General features: G+C 43.6%; 1 protein-coding gene across 4 annotated transcripts in view; it reads right to left on the bottom strand.

Annotated features, from left to right (window-relative positions):
- Positions 1 to 733: 733 nt before the first annotated feature.
- The window catches only part of LOC135389176 (E3 ubiquitin-protein ligase NEDD4-like), a 68,841-nt gene continuing 48,299 nt past the window's right edge, over positions 734 to 21,275 (bottom strand). For all 4 annotated transcript variants that reach the window (XM_064619236.1, XM_064619238.1, XM_064619237.1 and 1 more), the window contains 4 exons: positions 17,025 to 17,095; positions 16,782 to 16,951; positions 4,847 to 5,245; positions 734 to 946 (listed from right to left, as the gene is read on the bottom strand). In XM_064619236.1, the coding sequence (XP_064475306.1) occupies positions 844 to 946; positions 4,847 to 5,245; positions 16,782 to 16,951; positions 17,025 to 17,095 (743 nt within the window). In that variant the 3' untranslated portion in view covers positions 734 to 843. The remainder of the gene's footprint in view (positions 947 to 4,846; positions 5,246 to 16,781; positions 16,952 to 17,024; positions 17,096 to 21,275) is intronic.

The raw sequence follows: 21,275 nt of genomic DNA, 5'->3' as shown, positions 1-21,275 counted from the left end.
GAATGACCCATAATTTGAAAACAGTGAAGACCCACTTTCAAAAAGCTGCAAGAGTAGACGTATTAAAATAATATAGCATGCCAAGGTATACAGCAAAATGTGGTAACTTATCGAGAAAACATCACAAAATTAAATGCAACTTGCCGCTTACTATGTTTAGATTGACTACGTCGCTTGGTGAAGTGGGATGATTGCGCAGGTGACATAGCACCTCCACGTGAATATTGTCATGAATTTTTGCTAAAAATATGGTATTTTCTATGTTTTAATTGTTTAAGCACTGAGGAGATGCCACATCTGTGCATCTTATTCGGCATGTCATTGGAAGATTGGTGAAAGTGTTCATAGCAGCATCTTTCAAGTAATTTCGCACTGCATGTAGTACGTTTTATTTTGGGCTTATTTTTATTTTATTTGCTAGTCTCGATGTACCAAGCCATGAAACTTAGGCTCGGTCCCCATGTGGAGACCGACTTCTGATGCCCCTCGACTGCAGCACAGTTTTTAGAGTGTTAACAGTATGCAAGATTGGGTTTTCCTTGGAAAAACATTCCTGACACCAAAAAGGATTTTCATCTGAGCAATAATTTTGCATATGCTGACTTGGATGCACATTTTGAAGGGGCTCATTATTTCATTGCCCGCATGACCAACAGCGCAGAGTACTCCCCATTCATCATCTCGAACTAAAGTTGTTGTTCTGAATTTGCAAACAACTGATGAGTTTGATAGCAACGCAGAGCAAATGTCTTTATTGAGCCTTTGGAGGGAAAAACTGCATATATGGGCATCTGACAACTGTACAGTATGATACAGCGGCTCTAGTAACAAGTGTCTTGTTGATCAGTCGACACCACCAAAGGATTCGGAACCCTCAATGGCCTGGATTAGCTTTTCACGGAGGTCTTGGTAGCTCTCGTACATAGGCAGGTCCAGACGATTAAAGCTGCGTAGAAATCTTACTTAGGAATTACTCTTAAAAAATAGCTCATCAGAAAACTTGAGGTGGATATTTTGGCTTAATAATGGCTATAAATGGCTAATGGCCATAATGGCAAAAAGAAGAAAAAAGGCTAATAAATATAATTTGCATGTGTAAAAATACTGTTGATGCAAGCTCTACAGGATATAGGGGGTGCCAAAAAATGTTGCTGGTATAGTCCATTCAAAGCTACTACTACTAGTATTGCAGTTATGCATGTTCACTCTAACCAGTGGCATCACCCCACCCCTTTCCATACCAGGCAGTATGCAATACATAATATCATACCACATGAAAAAATCACATACTTGCAGAGATTTCCTTATGTGACCGCATAGAAAAAGAGCTACTGGTGCGGACCATACCCCCTTGTGACGCCACTGATTCTAACATCCATTGTAACAGCAATAATGAGTAAATAGAAATATGTAAGACACATGTTCACGTAAAGAGACTGCTGGTCACAAGCAGAGTTCGAAGTTTAACTCGGTACTTTTGTGCCGCGGTAACTTTCAGAGGAACTCGTTCCTTTTTCAGGTAACTTTGCCAAAGTAACTTAAACTAAGTTCCAAGTTGCTTTTAATTCGCTTTTCACTCACGTCCACATATTTTCTTGCTTTCTCTCTGGTTCTTTCATGGCATTTTACGCCATAAAGCGTGATATTCAATCACTGACACTATTCTATTCAGGAAGTAGGAACCGCTGCCATTGAAATGAACCTGAACCATTGTGCGCCCACATGGAGTAGGATGCAAAGCGTTGGAACTGTTCTACATAAACGAAAACGATCTAAGCCTGTTGCACTCCTCCACAGGCAACTCGAGGTCTAACTCAACTGCTCACACACGCCGCACTTCTGTAGTGCTATTTTGTGTCCGAAGTAACTTGGAAGTACCGTATTTTCACGCGTATTAGCCGCGGCTTATGCGCGATTTTTGTTGTTCGCGGACGCTCTGCGGCTTATCTGATGGCTATTTTTCCCTGGTATTTTCCCCATACCATAGATTAAACGAAATGGCTGACAGTGCCTCATGTTTTTCGGAGCAGGACCGCCCTGCCAGTGCACGAACAATACTGAACAAGGGCGGGTCCGCATTCAAGTGGACCGACCTTCCGAATACATTCCCCCACGCAGCTTTAACAAAAGGGGTGACAGTGATTAATGTCTCCTGGAACACCACTAACTCGTCAATCCACGAAAAACACGCAACAAGGGCACATTCCGATCTTAGTAGAACACTAGAACTGATCTCCTTTGTTATACATTATGCCGACACCGGAATGTGGACCACAGGGTTTATGGCCTTCCCTACGGTCTCCTTTGTCGGCAGACCCACAGGAAGGGTTCAATACACCTGACATCGGGATAAAACGTGGTCAGCTAAGCGTCAGTTCTCATTTGACCAGAGCAGCAGCATTCGTGGACACGGGCACGGCAGTTAGAGGTGAGGCATGGCTCCAACGCGGAGGCACAGCTACGACAGCGGCTTCAAATTAAAAGTCGTCGACGTCGCGGACCAGTACGGGAATAGGGCAGCTGGCAAGGAGTACGGCTTCGACGAGCGTTGAGCGTCTCTAATGATTTTGTTTGTGCATCACTGGTTTAGCGCACAAAGCGTCGCGTCGTATTATTCGCGGCTTATCTGCAAAAACATTTTCAAAATGTATCTAAAAACGAGTCCTGCGGCTTATCTGTGGTGCGGCTAATACGCGTGAAAATACGGTAACTCGTTCCTTTTTTTAAGCAACTCCGTAACTGCGAGTTACATTTCAGGCTGAAGAACTTGGTTAGTAACTTAGTTATATTTTTCACACGGCAACTTAACTTGTAACGAGTTCTTTTTGATGGGTAACTTGTCGATCTATGGTCACAAGCACTCATTGAGCACTCAATTGCTTTCTCATGTGCCATTGTCCTTACCACCTAACTAACTGTCTTCACATATAGTGAAATTGTTGAAATAAAATATGCGACCCCATTGTTGAAGGTTGTTTGGTTTCTACGGGCCGATAAATGCGACGGGGTGGGACAAGGCATCGTGATAAAGTGTCAAAAAATGGAATCAAGCTACAAGAGTGTTTGAGTTGGACAAGTCCAATAGTTTTCCAATACAATGAGGAGTATACAATACTGTGTACAGTTAGTTGTTCTTTCTTGCAATGTCACAAATGAAAAAACTTGCAAGTATTATCCAGCAACCTTGTCGCTGTACATGCGTTCACCTGCTGGTAACAATGTTTATTCATTGTTTCCACATGTGCTTTTGTAATGCTCCTTGTCTGAACATCCAGTTCAATTTGTGCTCAAAAATTGGCATAATTAATGCACCCTCAAGTTCCTAAATGTTTGTACTTGTTCCCCCTGCACCTATGGTAAAAGCCACCCTAAGCATGTGTTGTAGAAGCCAATGAAGAAAATGATCATTGGAGCTCGTTGTTGATAGCCTTTTTCCTAGTGGTTTTCACTTCAGTTTCATGGACGTCTGCGTGCCACTACAAGAAGTGCTTCCCAATGTCATTGTGCTTTAAAATAACTGAAATTTCTTCAGCACTTGATGGAATGGATGATAACATTGTATGGAAAGTTTATGATTCCAGCGTTGACGGAAAAATGACGCCAGCTCCAATTCTTCAGAATTGTACAACAAGGGATTGGAACCAAAACTGAACGCAAGCCGAAAACCACTAAAAACACATATTTTTTGCTGAACCTGAACTGAACCGAACTGAAATATTTTTCCCTCCGTTGCACTGAACCAGAACTGAACCGAAAAAAATTGAGGCGGTTACAGGTTTGCAAAACGGTTCACATGTAACGTGCGTTGTGACACATCAGAACTACAATTTACAAAGCGGATTGAGCCGCATTGCCAAACGAATTCGAAACTGTAACAGACACTAAACAAAACAAAACCTACAACCCAAGTGTGCTATGTTAAGTTGTGTTAGTTTTGGAGTCTGGCGGTGCTTGATCTCACACAGATCATTCATTGGGTACTTCGGACACCAAATGTAAATTGAAATGACATTCCAAACACAATTGTGGGTGCTAGGGAGAGTAAAATTTCTTGCTCCCAAAGGAGAAAATGTAGCATCTGACTGTGCATTTGGTCCAACGTGCCTGAGCAAACACTGAGCAAGCACACTACGTAATGTTAACTGGCACAATTGCAATTTTGTTCTTGTGAGGTTGGTGACTGTTAGCTGCCGTCCCTGAGCAGGATGTGACAGGGTATATACGATAAGTGAACATAGAGAGTACAGTATGCTGCCGTAACGTTGCACCCGAAATGCAGACTTGTAATATGCGCTGTTGATGTGAACCACTGCTGTGTCGGCAAGAACAACAATAAAAATACATTTGTGTTATTTGAGAATCGTAAGGATGTGCTTGCTTTTAACTCATGACAATATCTGCTCAAAATTCACTTTCCTGAACAAGTTTCTTGAACCAGTTTAAACTGGTTCAAACCGATATTTTGCGCTGCTGCAGAGCTGAACCACAACTCGAACCCAACTAAAACAAGAAACAAAAAGTACTGTTCCAATCCTCGGGTACAACAAGTGCGACTAAATACGATCCTTTTGGTCGATGCATGATTCCACTAAATCAATGTCAATAAAGCGGGTTAATTTGTCGATGGCACCTACAACAGTATCTTGTAGAAGGTGTCCAATGTATTAAAATGAATTTGATTTGAGCTGCCAATGATGCTGCATTTGATGATGGTCAGCCAATATGCAAACACATTCGGGCAATGGGATGAATCCTCAAAGTGCTTTTTACCAGAGTACTTTTCTTTCTTTCTGTGGGCTGGCAGATGAGATATACAAAGCATAAAGTGCACTTAACCTCGACTCACCAAGTGTGGGAACGAGGCAAATTGGCTGGCAGCCCCCACCTCTCCAATGTGAAGGGCTGAGGTCCATTGCTGCCGTATAACTCTCGAAAGCCATTCATGGGCACTCGCGAGGTACCCGTGACAAACTGCAGCAGCCGTGAACGCATTTCGTTGCTGAAAGAGAGGACCAGCCGCCAGAACCACTGCACCACTACGTGGTTGGCATGGTAACCACCCTTGTAGACTGTGTGTTGGCGCCAGTCACGCACATCTATCTTGCCAATGCCACACATAAGAAGCTCGAGCTCATGTTCGTCAAACACTCGCAAAAGCTGTAGAGGAACTAATTCGTTGAAGCCCTCCAAGAAGGCATTCATCTGGGGCTGAATGCGGGAAGCAAATCGCCACTGGATCACCAACCTGAAATGTCCAACCAAAATAATCACCTAACTATGTGGCCCCATTGCCATGACACACACGTTGTTTGCATCATTATTCCTGCATCGCGACAAGGTGTCAAAAAATGGAATCAAGCTACAATGAGGAGGCATGAGTGAATCATCCTGTAGATAAGAAAACAAGGATGTCATTGTTCCTTGCACCACTTTTATGCTTGTCAAGTGTCTCACTCAGCAGTTTATGATGCTGAAAAGAGACAGCAAACTATGTTATGCAACAGCTAAGTGCCTTACAAAATTTGCAAATTTTAGCAACATTGTTCAATCTGGCAACACTGCCAGCTGTATTGTGATGTTTACAAAGTTTATTTAGGCAAGCACATCTCCTCGCCTTCCCCACACACTCTGTGCAACAACAAATTATGGCTAATCTGTACTCAAAGTGCGTTTGTCTGCAAAGGAGTTGTGCCAGTCATCGTGCCAAGAGGGTGAGGTAGCTGCTTTGTGTATTGTGTGGGGGATAAGAGCTGGAATTAAGCACATTATGAGGTTCGGGAGCTGGACACACACTTCTGTTCGCATTCTTTTGTAGAATATTGGAAATTACACTTTATTTGCTCCAAATATTATAATTCTAACTCTACATCATCAACGGTGAAAAGCATTCCATTCACATGGCTGGGCTAGTGGTTTGATATGTACCGACGTCTTGATGATTTCAGTCTCTTTCGCTGTCAAGTCTATTGCGGTACCCGATTGGGAAACTGGTGCCGAAACAAAAAGCAAAATTTGTTTTTGATACGAAGACTCGCAACAAAGTTATTTGCAGAAAAGTGCAGATTTCCGTGCAAGGCACATATAACATAGCAAGTAGTAGTCTAACATGGAAGATGAGTCACAATAAATCCAGCACCATACGTAACTTAATTGGTTTTTGTTGGTTTTGTTTTGTTCTCGTATTCCCTCTTTGCCTTCGTTGGCTCAAAACCAGATTAATGTATTTGATGTTTTCCATTCATCAAAGCATTATCCCACCCTCATACTCACTCGTGACAAAAAATTTATACCCATATAGAAATTGAAAGTTGTCGAAAACATTGTCTGTTACACGACGCTTGTTGCCACGACCCTGCCAGTACCGTGAGAAGTCATCATGTACTAGTGTCGAGAATCCCTTGTCATTTTTTTTCAATCTTTGGAATTTTGGGATTGCGATAAAACAGAGACAGCATGCATAGACAACATTTGAAGATGTAACTCTGACGTATCCTGTATGCGTTTTACAGCGATAGCTGTACGAGGGAAGTTTTGTCAAGGCCGTACATGGTTCATGGCGTCCTATTCGGCTTGCCATTGGTTGGTGCAGCAGGAAATCAGAGAGCAGATTTAAAAAAAGAAAGCGAGGTGCGCTATGTGGCGGTCACAGGGAGCTGTACACCGCCCGCAGATAGGGAGGCTTGGCGCGCTGGCTGCAGCATGCAAATGGCACATGGAGCGACCATACACATGTCCCAACAGTGAGGAAACGCAAAGTGGTTGTGATGAGACGAAGCTGAGAAGATTCCTAAGTTAGGGAATGCAACAGCCAAGAGACGAAGGTGGGAGAGCACAAAGCTGTGGCCATGATATGTAAACAGTCCCAGACGTGTGTGCTTGAAACGAATGCGCGTCCGTTGCAGTTTGCGGTCAAGTTTCTCAATAACGGTTTTGGACATGTTTGTGACATTCGCGATAGGTTGTGGTCGCGCGTGGCCAATACAGCTATTGCTGTCACTTTTTCGAGCATGGATGCAAAAAGGCGTCCATTTTTTTTTGTGTCTTTCTTCAGTGTTCTACATTCAATCAAAACATTCATCATAACTTAATGTTTTGTATTGTGTTTTATTATGCGGGAGTTTTTATGTGCCCCCAATGGCGGGGAGCCCCAAAAAGTGACATAGCTTTTTTTACGTTCTCCTGTAATATGAGGGACAGTAGCAGCTGCATAGCCAGGGAGGATTTGGGGGTTCAAGCCATCCCAAAATTGTACCTTTCGCAGTGCATTTGGGAGAAGGAAACAATGGTGAAATTGTCTGCCCGCATTCTAGACGCCCCATATTTTTCTGGATACACCACTGGCCAGTTGTTTTATGCGCAGTCATCACGTGTAGCGCCACTTGATTTATTTAATACTGAATTAAACCAAGTTTCCGACTTACAAAACTGAAGCATCGAAGCATCAAAACCTGACAAAAAACAGGAAAGGAAACTTAATGTTTAAGGAAAGGCTGGTTGTATAGACTCCAAGTGGTTAGTATTTGCCAGTGTTGTACCCGCTACCAAAATTAAGTAACGAAATATCGCTACCCGCTACTCAACAGAACTCAACAGAACAGAACAGAACAGAAAAGTAGCGCAATACTAGATTACAAATACAAGTACTAATACTAGTTGCTACATATTTAAAAAAGTAACGAGATATCGCTACCAAATAAAAGTAACGTAAATACTATGTCGCTACTTATCCGCTACCGTACCCTTCTCTATGCAACACCTTACCATAGGCATCTCGTTGTCGAATGTGTCTAAAGACGATGTAATATTTAAGTTCCCTCACATAGTTAAAGGGGATATATGTTTATTATAAAGAAAAGGAGGGAAAGCATGCAGTATAAAGTATACCACTACCTACATCCAATACTATATATTATTTCACACTGATCTTGACCTTGAGATGATGCGCATTTAAGACAATTTAATGCACACAGCGCATATGTGCATTTAATAATTTTCCCATCAAAATGTTTGAAGCACAAGATGATTTTTCTGCAGTGATAGTATTTTGTCCAAGATATCCGCGGATCCCAACCTCAAACTCTTCCATCTGCGGAAGACGGAAAATAGCTTCGTAGCCAATATTACGCAGTATGTTATACATACCTGTGTGCGCTTCGCAAATGTGAGCTAAAAATTTAGAAAATTCACAGAATAACGCAAATTATATTCCTAACTATATTCAATTGCGCTTAGCTTTATGAAAGTTAGTGAAATTGAGGAAGATGGTCTCATCAGTCTGCCTGATTAACAAGTAACTAAAAGGAATGACAAGAAGAAATTCTGCTTCATTGTTATCTCACTTTTTCTCTGTGTTCTACACGTCTTCTATATTATGAAAAGTAGCGGCAGTGGAGAAAGAGTCTGCTGCTACCCGTATTTGTAGCGGAAATACTTTTTCCGTTACTAATGTAAAATGTAGCGCTACTGAAAAAAGTAGGGAATACGGTAGTGGCGCTACTAGAAGCGCCGCTATGTACAACACTGGTATTTGACAAGAGAGTGTTTCATGTTATGTTGAAGGAGACCTTTCATAGAGGCCCCAAAAGTTTTTAGTATTTTGCTGCATCTCCTGCACACAGCCTCCAGTCAATCTTCAGTACATAATAAGTACTTGAAAAACCACACGCTGCTGTGGTCTTACTTCTAAACCAGCATATAAACCAGTGCTAGGAAATAATCCACAGTTATGCTTTTTGCCAATGGTACCTTTGCAGTATTCTACTTAAGTCCTGAAATTACTCCAATATTGCAAATGTCGAAGGCGAACAAATAAATCCCAAAGTCCCACAATTTTTTCTAGCAAATCCCTGGCTTTTCAGATGTCAAAAACGACTGGGATAGTGGGATTTCGTTATGCACAAGGGCTATCTGAAGGCACATGCTATATGGTGTCATTCCTCCCATGATGACGGTCAGAGCTATAACTCTTACGAAAGCAGCATGCCGTCCTAATGCAAGGGGGCATAAAAAGAGTACAACCTTTATCTGGTCCTTTATTTACCAGGCTATTTTGACTGTGATGTATTAATGGTGCTCTGCCAGAATAAGACTGAGTACAATCACGGATGATACCAATTTTGGGATGATAGGAATTATTTTCCTGCCAGAATGCCTATTCTTCCCATGTATTACATACAGTTGAGATGATACAAAGGCATTATCTTGCCTTTACGGATGATACGAACGAGCTGAAGAGGTGACAGAGGTCATTCCCCCGTGACGTGAGGAGTGATGGAGACCCTCACCACAAACTCCCTTGCATCATGTTACGCAATGCAAGCAATGACTCTCCCTTTGGTAGCAGAGGAGATAAGATCAAAGGGATGTGTTGCTGCTCAGCTGGTATTTCATCGGCTCTGCCGGTTGAAAGGTAATACTGGCGGCCCTTTTGCCAGTATTTGCAGCTCAGGCCTTTCATATATAGAGGCTTTCCCATGGCTTTTCCTTCACCATTTCACAGCAGCTCTATGAAATCTGGAGCCAACTCTGCAGTCACCAGATCAGGAAACTGGGCAGTGGACACAGGGTCCATGACCACGGTCTTTTTTGTACTCGTAACTCGTGTCACGGTTTCAGCTTCTGAACTTTCTCAAAACACTGGTACAATGATCCACTGGGATTTTTTTTTTTTTTTTTTCTCCCATCATTCATTACATTCTTGGGTTTGAAGAACAGTGGTTGTTCCACACTTGTTATTTCCCTCACCCCCCCCTCTCCTTGGCCGGTATTTTTTACGGGAGACTCTTTTCGGCTGTAGTTGGAGTCACATGGGCTCCGCCTCATGGCGAACGTCATATGTCATGCGAGCAGGTCGCTCGCCTGTATCTCTTGTTTTATGCGTGGGGGTTCTCCTAGCTACGGAGAGATAGAAATTAATTAGAAATTAAAGAAATTAGTTAGAAATTAATAGAAATTAACTGTCTAGCTGATGTCGAATAGCAATGTACATATTAATATTTAATAGACAATAAAAATATTAATTCCACGATGTTTCATTCTTAATATGTACATTGCTATTCGTCATCAGCTAGACAGTTAATTTATTTTTATCGGTGGACTACGGAGAGATGTGGACATGTGCTCGTATTTTTAAAAGGTACTGCAATGCATACGTGAATGCGCTTTGTTGCTTGCACTTGACGTGTGTGGACAAGCATTGAATTTGATCAGATCTTCACGAATACTGTATTTTCTTCTCATTTTATTTGGAATTTCCGAATGTTTTATACTGGCTAATACACCTGTCAGAGGGCGAATTAAATGTCATTTAGTAAACTGACATTTGTGTTACATAACTGTCCCTTACGGTTGACACATATCAGACTGGTCTGTGATGCTCATACCGGTAACCATCCTCAAGTCACTCTAAGACAAGTCACATAATATCCCAACAATACAGAAGCAGCTCTCTATGTCAAGAGAAATCCTTCTTCACGTCCATCGCAGCAGTTAAGTAAAGGGGGAACAGCGCGTGCCTGTAGCAAGGACGATTGCATTTCTATTTTGCTTCCGCTTTAGGTTCGCTTAGCTTTATTCATTGTTTTATGTTTCTGTAGATAGCCAGTCTGAAACATCCAGAAATTCCAAATAAGGTGATAAGAAGATTCGGGATTCATGAAGAACAGATCAAATTCAATGGTTGTCCACACACGCAAAGCAACACGGTACATTCCCGTATGCACTGCAGTACTACGTGTTGCGGATTGATTTCGTCTTTCTCTTTTAATCGCATTTGTAGAAGATGAGAACGATGAAGGGAAAGTGTGTGTTCTAGGGATTCGATGCTACACTGTATGCGGACTATAGCTAGCCTGACGAGATAAAGTTATGAGTAAGTGTCGAACCGGTCTCTTGGTCTTACAGGATCGAGGTAAAGACCGATTGACCTGGATAGTTCCCACGTCAAGAGATCGTCGTCAGGTTGCAGCGATGGAACGTCTCAAAGTAAGAGGAGCGCGCGCCGCACTCAGACTACTAAGATCATCAATGAAGCGACAGCGGCGCTTGCGGATGTGGACTCCTCGACGCTCATTACTGGATAGACTGGTTGCCAGCAGTAGGGAGCTTAGCCTACTAGACAAGGAGATCGAGCCCCTTGTTGCGGTCTTGGAATACCAAGACCATGTTATTCGAACAACGGCCTTGTTGAAGGCGAAGATTGAGGACATCACAGCGTCCACTCGAAGCCCCATGGTAATGTCCACATACCTGCCAATTCATCCGGGAGACTCCCGAATTCAGACCGTTTTGTACGATTGTACGACCAAGAAGCAAATCTCCCGGAAAATGCAGTTTCCCCCTCTATATCTAGAATGCCTGCCTTTTGTCTGGCCACACAGACGTAAATGTCAATCCCATACCAGCCCGACTGCCATCGGTATCGCTGCCGCTTTCTGTTCTAGTTCTAGCACTTCTAGTTTCCGCGTGTTTCCTCCATGTTTTGGGGCGACAAGTGCGCCTTTGCCATGTTTTTGCCTCGCATATTGCAGATCACGGCTCCGTGTAAGCGAAACAAATATCTGCACGTGTTTCTGAAGCAATGGACAACTGAACTGGGACGCGTGATCGTGTCCAGGAAAGGGCATCATGCGTTGTGCACAGTTTATGACTGCAACATCAGCGTTCCGTGTGGAGGGTGGACCGACGCTGTTGTTACCCACGTTACGTTGGGGGAGCACAAGTACCACGTTAAATGCAAAGACAAACTGTACTAGCTACATGAGTTTTTTCCGAAATCGAGACAAGGGCCAGACTATGATATTATCCGTGAGGGCCTTTCTCCTCCGTGTTCCCAGCTCCCGACGTTGCAAAGCTGTACATGTGTGCTCGAACTAAGTCGGCTGCAATTGTCGGTGAAATGGGAAACCGCACACAAGAGCTCATGATAAGCGCGCTCAACGGAAAGTATTTGCAGTATGCCATCCCGTGTCCTCCCACGGTGTAACGGCGATGTACAAGTGTAACTGATGGTTGTGACGTATTATGCAAACTACTTTTTTAATGAGTTGTTAACTAACTGTTCAACAACCACTATGTAGCTCTCCTGGGAAGTCCAGAGGGGCTTTTCAAGTTCAGCCACATTACTGAGGCAGTGCTGAACGAGTAGTCCTGAATCGGAGGGCAGTTGAGTATGGCAAAGAGAACAGGGACATAGTTTCGTGTCTTGACGTTCTTTTGAGGAAGTGGCATGGCCTCGTCAGAGCCAGAGACCCAGATAGTTTCTTGGAGAGGGTAAAGTCTGTTGCAGCAAAACTTGTGCCTGATGAGTCTGCTGGGGTCAAACGTGCCCCTGTTACATATGCAAATAAAAGCCTCCCAACATTAGCTTACTCCTATATAACATAGCAAGTCCATTTGCCAACAAACGTAGCTTTTGAAATCTCCATAATTCGGACGTTCCCAAGTTGGCAGGTAAGCTTTCAGCGGGAACAAGAACGAACGGTGAGAGGTCCAGCAAGATAAGACTACCGAAACTACAGCTGCAGACTTTCCGCGGGGATCTTGCTCAATGGCAGCCCTTTTGGGGAACAGTGTCATGTTGTGATGTATTATTTTTCGTTAATTGTGTTGTTTCCTGGGCATGGTAAATGCAGTTCAACGAATAAGCTGTGCGACATGCGTTTGGCTGACTTTCCCGAAGCCATTTGTATGTTTGTGCAGGGTGTGATGGTGTTTCTTGATATCTCGAGTAAGTCGGGAGGGCAGGAGCGGTCAGCTGGCAGTGTACACGAATCCAAACACACACATGCCCGCTTTGAGGGAAAAGACAGGGAACACTGCCCTATACGTAAAAGAAGAGGAGTGTACAAGGGAAACAACGGAAGCGTCTCCAAATGAACTTAGCTTTGACCACAGTCAGAACGGGACATCTGGCCCGCGTTTTCACGTCTTTGTGAGGGTGGCGGTGGCACCCATAAATAACTTAGCAGGAGGTCCGGGACCCTTACTTGACAAAACAATGCGTGTGCCACTGACTTGGCTACAAGCATGGAGCTCTCCTGTGTACTGTTAGAAAGTGGATAATCTTGCCACGCACACACTTTTCTCAGAATCATTATTTGAAATCTGGATGTCCAGATGTGCAACGTGGAAAGAGCAACAAGAACGGCCATTGGTCCACTCATCCAGCATTAACGACGACTTTTAATTGGTTTATAAGTCTGGGAAAGTGAGTTTGACCGCTTTATCTAGCTATGATTGGTTTATTGTGATCACGTGATAGTGTGGGCGGAGAACGGTGTGACCATTGGCACCCAGGTTTGAAACCCTTTTTAAGAAGGTGCTGGGGTTTTTGGAAATTCTAATTCTGAACTTCGGAACTGAATCCTGTCTTGGATCGACATGTAAATAAATTGTTGTCTTTACCGAACTTGGTGACTCTTCGCTTGACCACGTCTAAGTCGAACCCGCCCGGAGCTGCTACGAATCCGACCTGTCTGGACATCGACCATTTCGGATCGTCGCATAACGGGCAACTTCATCATGCCATCTCTTATTTCTCGCTCTTCTTCCACTAACAGTTTCGAGCGGCTATCCACGATAACGGTGACCTCTCCTGCTGCGAAAAGTTCCACTACTTGAGAACTCTGCTGTCTTGCCCTCCTGCAGCAGCAATTGCCAGTTTACAGGCAACGGAGGGATGTTATGAGGATGCGATTGACATATTGACCCGTCGCTTCGGAGATCGCAAGAAAATCGAGCAAGAGCATCTCTGAAAGCTACGGTCGGTCCCTGGAGTATCTTCGTCGAACGATGTTCGTGGACTTAGACCCTTGTATGACCACATGCAGACGCATATGCGAGGATTTTAAGCGCTTGGAGTTTCACCGACGACGTATTCCACATTGCTGGCAGACATCCTACTAAAGGCTCTGCCCAACGAGATTACGGTGGACTACTATCGTCGGTCCTCCCACGGATCCGAGCACACGCACGAGGGTCCACGAAGTAGAGGACCTGATGACACGGTCACCACTTCGCCAGACCCATCTACTGACCTGAAGAAAATATTGGATTTCCTCCGTTTTGAAGTGGAGAGAAGTTTTAATGTCAGCACGAGGAAAGATGAACCCAGTCCAACGCAGTCCAAGAGTCATCAATCCAGAAGAACTCAACCAGCAGCAAAGACAGAGAAAAGGTGCATCTTCTGTAATGCAGAAGGGCATGAAACTGGTAACTGCATGGCGTCCGTAGATCTGCAGCAAAAGAAGAAAATACTCGCTTCCGAAGGTCGTTGCTTCAAGTGTACTGTCAAGGGCCATCGCGCCAAAGACTGCAAGCGGAAGATTGCTTGTCCATTGTGCAAAGGTAGGCACGTCATTGCTCTCTGCGACCCTGAGTGGCGTTCAGCTGCAGCAACCAAAACAAAGGCTGTGGACACCACCAGCATGTATATGTCCAGTACCGGAGAAGAGAATGCCAATGCCGTCGCCCTGCTGCAAACCTTGGCTCATCGCAGACAACTGGTCCGCCTACGTACGGGGTTTATTTGACGGCGGTAGCCAGAAGACGTTCATCCGGCAAGATGTCTCCAGCCGAATGAATCTACAAGTGCTCGAAGAGCTAGATGTGAGGCTTAACACGTTCGGTGAGGCCTCAGCAGTAGCAAGTGCTACTCGCCGCAGAGTTGTTGAAGTTCGACTGCGAAGTCAATACGACCAGAGGGAGCACTGCATCGAAGCAGTCGAGATCCCCTTCATCTGTAAGGACATCGTGGTGACGGAGGAGGTGACGTGGGGAAGGACCAGACGACGCATTCGTAGCAGCTGTGAAGACAGAAGGCGGACGCATCGCTGACAAACTCTTCTTTCCAGGCGTGAAGTCGGAACCCGGTATCGCGCTCCTTATTGGAGCAGACCAAATGTGGAAGTTAATGAAGATCGACGTTAAACGTCCTGTGGCAGATAACGGCTTTGTTGCGATTAACACACAGCTCGGCTGGACGTTCAAGTCTTCACTTGCCGAAGACGCGAACGCCTTGACGTGTGCACTACATGTCGAAGTCGGCGGAATTCACTAGGACGTAAGGAAGCTCTGGGAGCTAGAAGGCTTGGGGATCACAGACGACACCAACGATAACAGACTGGAAGATGATGCCATTATGCGGTACTTCGAGAACACGGTAGAGAAGGAGGACAACCGCTACAAAGTCAGTCTACCGTGGTAAACCAGTAGCACTGGTCTCGGGGATAATCAAAGGGTGGCGGAACGCAGGCTTGAGAACCTGGTGAAGAAGTTGCGCTCCAACTTCAACCGGCTGTTGGACTACGACGGAGCCATGCGATCGTAATGTCTAAATGAAGGACATGCTGAAGTTGTCCACGAGGTCAAACCTACATTCTCGGAACATGTATATTACATTCCTCATCAAGGAGTGTTCCATGAAAGTTCCGCGACCACCAAGCTACGAATCATGTTCGACACTTCATCCCACGCTCCAGACAGTAACTCGCTACACGATTATCTAGAAAAAAGGCCCGAAACTTAACAATGAATTGCTATGACTGCTACTGCGCTTTCGTACGGAGAAGATCGCTCTCGTAGCAGACATAGCGAAAGCATTTCTACAGATCATCGTAAAGGAAGATGACCGTGATGCACTCCGTTTTCTTTGGTTCAAAGAAACTCCACAAGCAGAAGGGCCTTTGCCATCTTTCACCGCGGGAACAGAACGCTGCTTGCGCCCTTTGTTTTCATCACACTCTAAAGTCAGCTTTGGGGTCATAAACCTTATCTCGTTCTTTCGCTGTATCGAGGCGGCGGCTAAAAAGTGTTTCGTTGTAGCGGGAGTTAAAATACATTGATCTCTATGGCCCTCTGCCGGGGAATCCGAATTATTTCGCTCTATCGCGAATTTCGTTATATCGCGTTTCGTTGTAACGAGGTTTGACTGTATTTGGTTTAATTCTTTTGGTGCGAATATTTTCCGTTGTCCCGAGAAATCCATATCATCGATATTCTACTGTTCTAAGTAGGCACAAATTAAACAGGCTGTGACACCTTTTGCGAGGGCTTCCCTTTGAGAGAAACAGCTTCATCACCAGTCTATCTAGGCCCACAACTTTTCTCTAGTTCCGATCATAGTGCTTTGCTTTCGAGAATTCATTCCGAGTAACAGAAATCAAATTCAACATCTAATGTAGTTCAGATCACAGTGCTTTGCTTTCGAGAATTCACTCCAAATAAAAGAGACATCAAATTTAACATCTAATGCAGATGGCATAACTGAAGTCACAAACTAGGCAACCTAGCATTTAAAATATATATATATATATATGTATTTGGGTATTGATGATTATGAAATCATCAAGACGCCAGTACATTTCAAACCACATTGCCAACCTTGCACACGAAAAGTTGTTGACAGTGTAGGAGAATGAAGAGAGTAAACTGTCCAATATTCTAGGAAAGATGGAAGCAAAGTGTCAGCTTTGTCATAAAATGTACACTACTACATGCTTCAATGTGTGGTCACTTTATGGCCCCTCTTTATTACTTGATCCTCCTTACGTGATGGGCACCTCCCTTGCAAACAAATGCTTTCAAACAACGTTGTTTACAAACGTTTCCGACATAACATGTCCCTGGTTCAGTTCTGTACATTCATCGTGCCTCGTTGAAATATGAGGACTGACCAATGCGAATGCAATGTTATTGGTTATTTTCACAATATTCCACAATATGTGGTGGCACGTACCAAAATGATCTTACTTTCAACACAGTACACTCCATAAAATGCTCACTCAATGTATTCTGCTTTGTTGTCCTGGGTGACAGCAATGTTGGCCCCGTCGGGTTTGAGCTCCCGCTGTTGCATGTGACCAAAGAGGTCTTCGTCGACGCAAAACCTTAAATCCAGTTCCACAGGATCGTTATCCATTATCCATCGCAATGAGTTGTAGTATTCTGTGTCCTAGAGTGCAAAAAACTTTCACATGTCAAGTGTTCAAATCTGAAAGGTTGTTATTAAACAACAATATACATGCCACTGCTTCCATGTCCTTGAGAGTGATTGTTTTGCCCAACATCATCTTGTAGAACGGCCGGATGAAAAATGCTGAAAAGATGCAGCATGTGTCATGGGTAGACACATTCTCTGATGACAATGATAGGTCTTTTGATACAACCAACTAGACTGCACTACGCAGACACAAAGTAACTAATGGTTTCCATTGCACAGCTATGCTATGGAGCTATGCTATGGAGCTATGCTATGGAGCTATGCTATGGAGCTATGCTATGGAGCTATGCTATGGAGCTATGCTATGGAGCTATGCTATGGAGCTATGATATGGAGCTATGCTATGGAGCTATGCAGTGGAGCTCTCCTATGGAGCTCTGCTATGGAGCTCTGATATGGAGCTCTGATATGGAGCTATGCTATGGAGCTGGGTGATTCTATCTCAACTCGGGCAAGGTGGTCCGGACATCATCAGTGATTTTTATTGAAAAAATATATGTTGCAGCCTGACTCAGATTGAGAATGGAACAGCAAGTATTTTTTCTCTAGCTTCCATAGTCCCCGAGAAAAAAAAATCCAAAAGAATATGGCAGGTCCGACGCGCTTTCAGGCATAGCGATTTTGGCATTCAAAATCTTTCCAACCAACGCATTCACGGCTTTGAATTTTTTCCTCACACTGTCAGCTATGTAGGCTTCTAGTGCTTGGGTTCAGTTCCGGCAGAAATTTTGTTATTTTGCAGCTAAAGATACGCAAAGTTGGTGGCGATGACGAAAGTTGCTCATATTCTTGCGACTATTGCGGCACTTGTGTACATGCCAGTGAAACAAGAAAGGTATCGCCATGTAGCGGAGACTGAGCTCTATAATTTGGTACCAAATTTAGGAGTCTAGGCCAAGTTGCTGTCACGCATAGAGGCGTCTACAACGTGTGCCATTTGAAAAAATGCGGTTTTTGAGTGCTCATATCTAAAAACCCACCTCGAAAACTCTTCAAACTTTGTATGCACATGCTTCCGTATATGATATTTGAGTGCACAGGAAATCAAAGTTTTTTTCCTTGCACAATAAAAGTTTGAGCGTGCCAAAGTTTCCTGCCACACTGTGTCTCTGTGTGGTCGGACACATGTTGTGTGTGTGTAATGACCATGGAAGCGCTGCGAGAAGTTAACTGATCGATATTCACGTTTTTCTTGTGACAGCCGCCCGTGCTGTTCGTGCTGCTATTTGAGAACCCAAAGAGTCGAATATTTTCCCCAGGACGTGGAAAGCGGCACGACGGCTTCACAAGGACACTATAGAGAAATGTAGATTGAGTGTATGTGTCACTGCTTGCGCGGTATGTGCATGAAAATTCTATGTTTACATCCAGATCTCTAGACCGTGCCAGTAAAGATGAGTCACTATTTATTTAAATTTGATTGATTACATTAGCAGTTGTGGCAAAGATAATCACACTCATGCATGTTACAATACTCAGACGTCACAACGGTTCTCATCAACGCATCGTCTAGCGAGGATACGCGGGCCAAGTTCCTTTGAATATGGATCTTCTGTCTGTGCCTACTCATGTAGCTCATGCAGTAGACATGGTCTTTACTTAATTTCATGTTCATGGTGAAGATACAGACGGCAAAGCAACGGCGAGTCGAAACAATGTCAATACACAACTGTTACAAACGAAATCACTACTGGCAACAGCTAGAGGAACCACTCACTCTCGCAAATGACTCCAAAATAACTTTGGTTTTCTACCTGAAGCCGGCTCCAGTGCAGGTGGCGCTAATCTTGTTACTCTTCTCGCTGTTCATTAGCAGCAGCGGCGACTCCTGACACGGCAAAGTACTCGCCGACGGACACAGGAATCTTTGTCTATGCTTCCATGCTAATTGGTAGACTACAAGTACCACGGTCCGCCATCTCAATAAAAACGCGAATATCAACCAGTGAACTTCTCGCAATGCTTCCGTGGTCACTACATGCACCACAGTCGGACACTGAAACTTTGGCGTGCTCTAACTTTTCTTGTGCAAGGAAAAAACATTTGATTTTCTGTGCTCTCAAATACTATATATGGAAGCATGTGTCTACAAAGTTTGAAGAATATTCGAGGTGAGGTTTTTTAGATATGGGCACTCAAAAACTGCATTCTTTCAAATGCTGCGCATTGTAGACGCCTCCATGCGTGACAGCAACCTGGCCTAGACATCTAAATTTGATATCAAATTATAGAGCTCAGTCTCCGCTACATGACTACACCTTTCTCGTTTCACAGGCACGTACACAAGTGCCACAATAAGCGCAAGAATATGAGCGATTTTCGTCGTCGTTGCCAATTTTGCGTATTTTTAGCTGCAAAATAGCAAAACCCCCGCCGGAAGTGATTCAATGCACTAGAAGCCAACATAGCTGGCAGTGCGTGAAAAAAAATACAAAGCTGTGAACGCGTTCGTTGGAAAGATATTGAACGCCAAAATCGCTATACTTGAAAGTGCGCCAGACCTGCCATATTCTTCCGGATTTTTTTTCTCGGGAACTACGAAAACTAGAGAAAAAATACTTGACGTTCCCTTCTCAATCTGAGCCAGGCTACAATATATATTTTTTCGATAAATATGACTGATGATGCCCGGGCCACCTTGCCTGAGTTGAGATGGAATCACCCAGCTATGCTATGGAGCTATGCTAGCATGCCATGGAACCAATCACTCATAGCTGCAGTCACTTTAATGGAAACAAGCAGGCCTCTTTTATGAATGCAGCCAAGAGGAAACAACAAAGAGAGAGAGTTATGTGCAGTACTTTCGGTGGCTCAAAGAGTGGACAGTACATAGGTAATGTCATCACCACCGTAGTGTACATGCAAAAAACATGTCGATAAACAAAATCAATGAGATTACTGAAACATTCCTGACAGTGACAACATGGTAGGTAATTGAAGCTAATATTGGTCCTTTTACTTTTATCAAAAAGTCAATGAGAATCACTCTCCTGTAATCGTGTAAGCATGCTACATCTTTTTATGCACTCACAGTACTTTACCGAAAGCTTCGCTGCTGCAAGGCTAATTTTCTGAACCAGCAAGATTCATATTCATCATTCATACAGTTACGCACTGCAGTGCAATTTGGCATTTCAAATGTAACCAATAGGAGATGGCGGTGCAACATTGAGTGTTGAATCCAAAGTTGCCCCGGAGACTGTCTCTGCGTGATGTCTACAAGAGGATGATGTCTACCATCTAAGGAGGGTTGAAGCAGAAAATAACCCGAATGCCTTAGTTGAAAACAGGAGCAGAACGTGAAATTATGTTTCGTTTGCCAACTTGTGTTTCAATTGAGACGTGAGTTTTATTAACTAAATTCTCTCATAATGAATGGAGAATACAAAGCAGCACTGGACGAACCCAGGTTGTTTGTATGCAAACTAGCGCACCTTTCCACTCTGAAACTTTTTTATTTACTTTGCACTAATTCTGCACTGAGAGGCCAGTTTTATTTAGCAAGCTGTAATTTTATAACAACATTGTTAGTGTGTTTCCATACTTTCATTTATCGTGGATGTGCAACTAGGCACTTTATTCACTCCAAATATCAACTTCTTTTATGTCAGTCGCAGTGGTAAAGTCAGCATTCCATACACAAGGTCACTTTGAGATCTGCAGAGTTCCTTTTAAGGTCGGTGACGTAGAAATTGTAGCCTCTTCCAGGATGTGCTGTCCCCCCAAATTTCCCCCAAACCTTAGGGTCAGTGACAAAACCGGCAAATGGGCACTGGACTTCTTGAAAGGTTAATGATGATGTTGAGCAATCAATGATCATGAATTCATTTGAGAAGGGACACGAAACCGAAAGCGGAGAGGAGACTGAAGTATACTATGACACCGACACTGTTGACTAAATGTGTTTCAATGGCATACAATACAAGCATGCATATATGATATACCGCCCTGGTTTATTGTATATACAGGTGACAGTCTGTAGCAACATTGTGCTGCGTGTTATACATACAACTTTTTAAAAATTCGGTTCGTTTTTAGGGGTGTGCGTTATACACCGGAAAATACGGTATGCAGACAGGGATTATGTCATAGAACGATAGTGCACTAAACGGTTTGTATGCATATCTTGGATAAAAGCCATCAAGAGACAAAGAAAGGCAGCTTTTATTCACGATAAATTGTTACCAGAAAGTGTATTAACATCTACCTGACCACAATTTGTACCAAACCTTTAGATACATGCTGTATTACTGGAGATAAAAACAGGCGATTTAAG

This window comes from Ornithodoros turicata, chromosome 3 (assembly GCF_037126465.1).
Source record: "Ornithodoros turicata isolate Travis chromosome 3, ASM3712646v1, whole genome shotgun sequence".
Classification (NCBI taxonomy): Eukaryota; Metazoa; Arthropoda; class Arachnida; order Ixodida; family Argasidae; genus Ornithodoros; species Ornithodoros turicata.
Note: the sequence above shows the minus strand (reverse complement) of the source record. Positions and strands in the feature narration are given on the sequence as shown.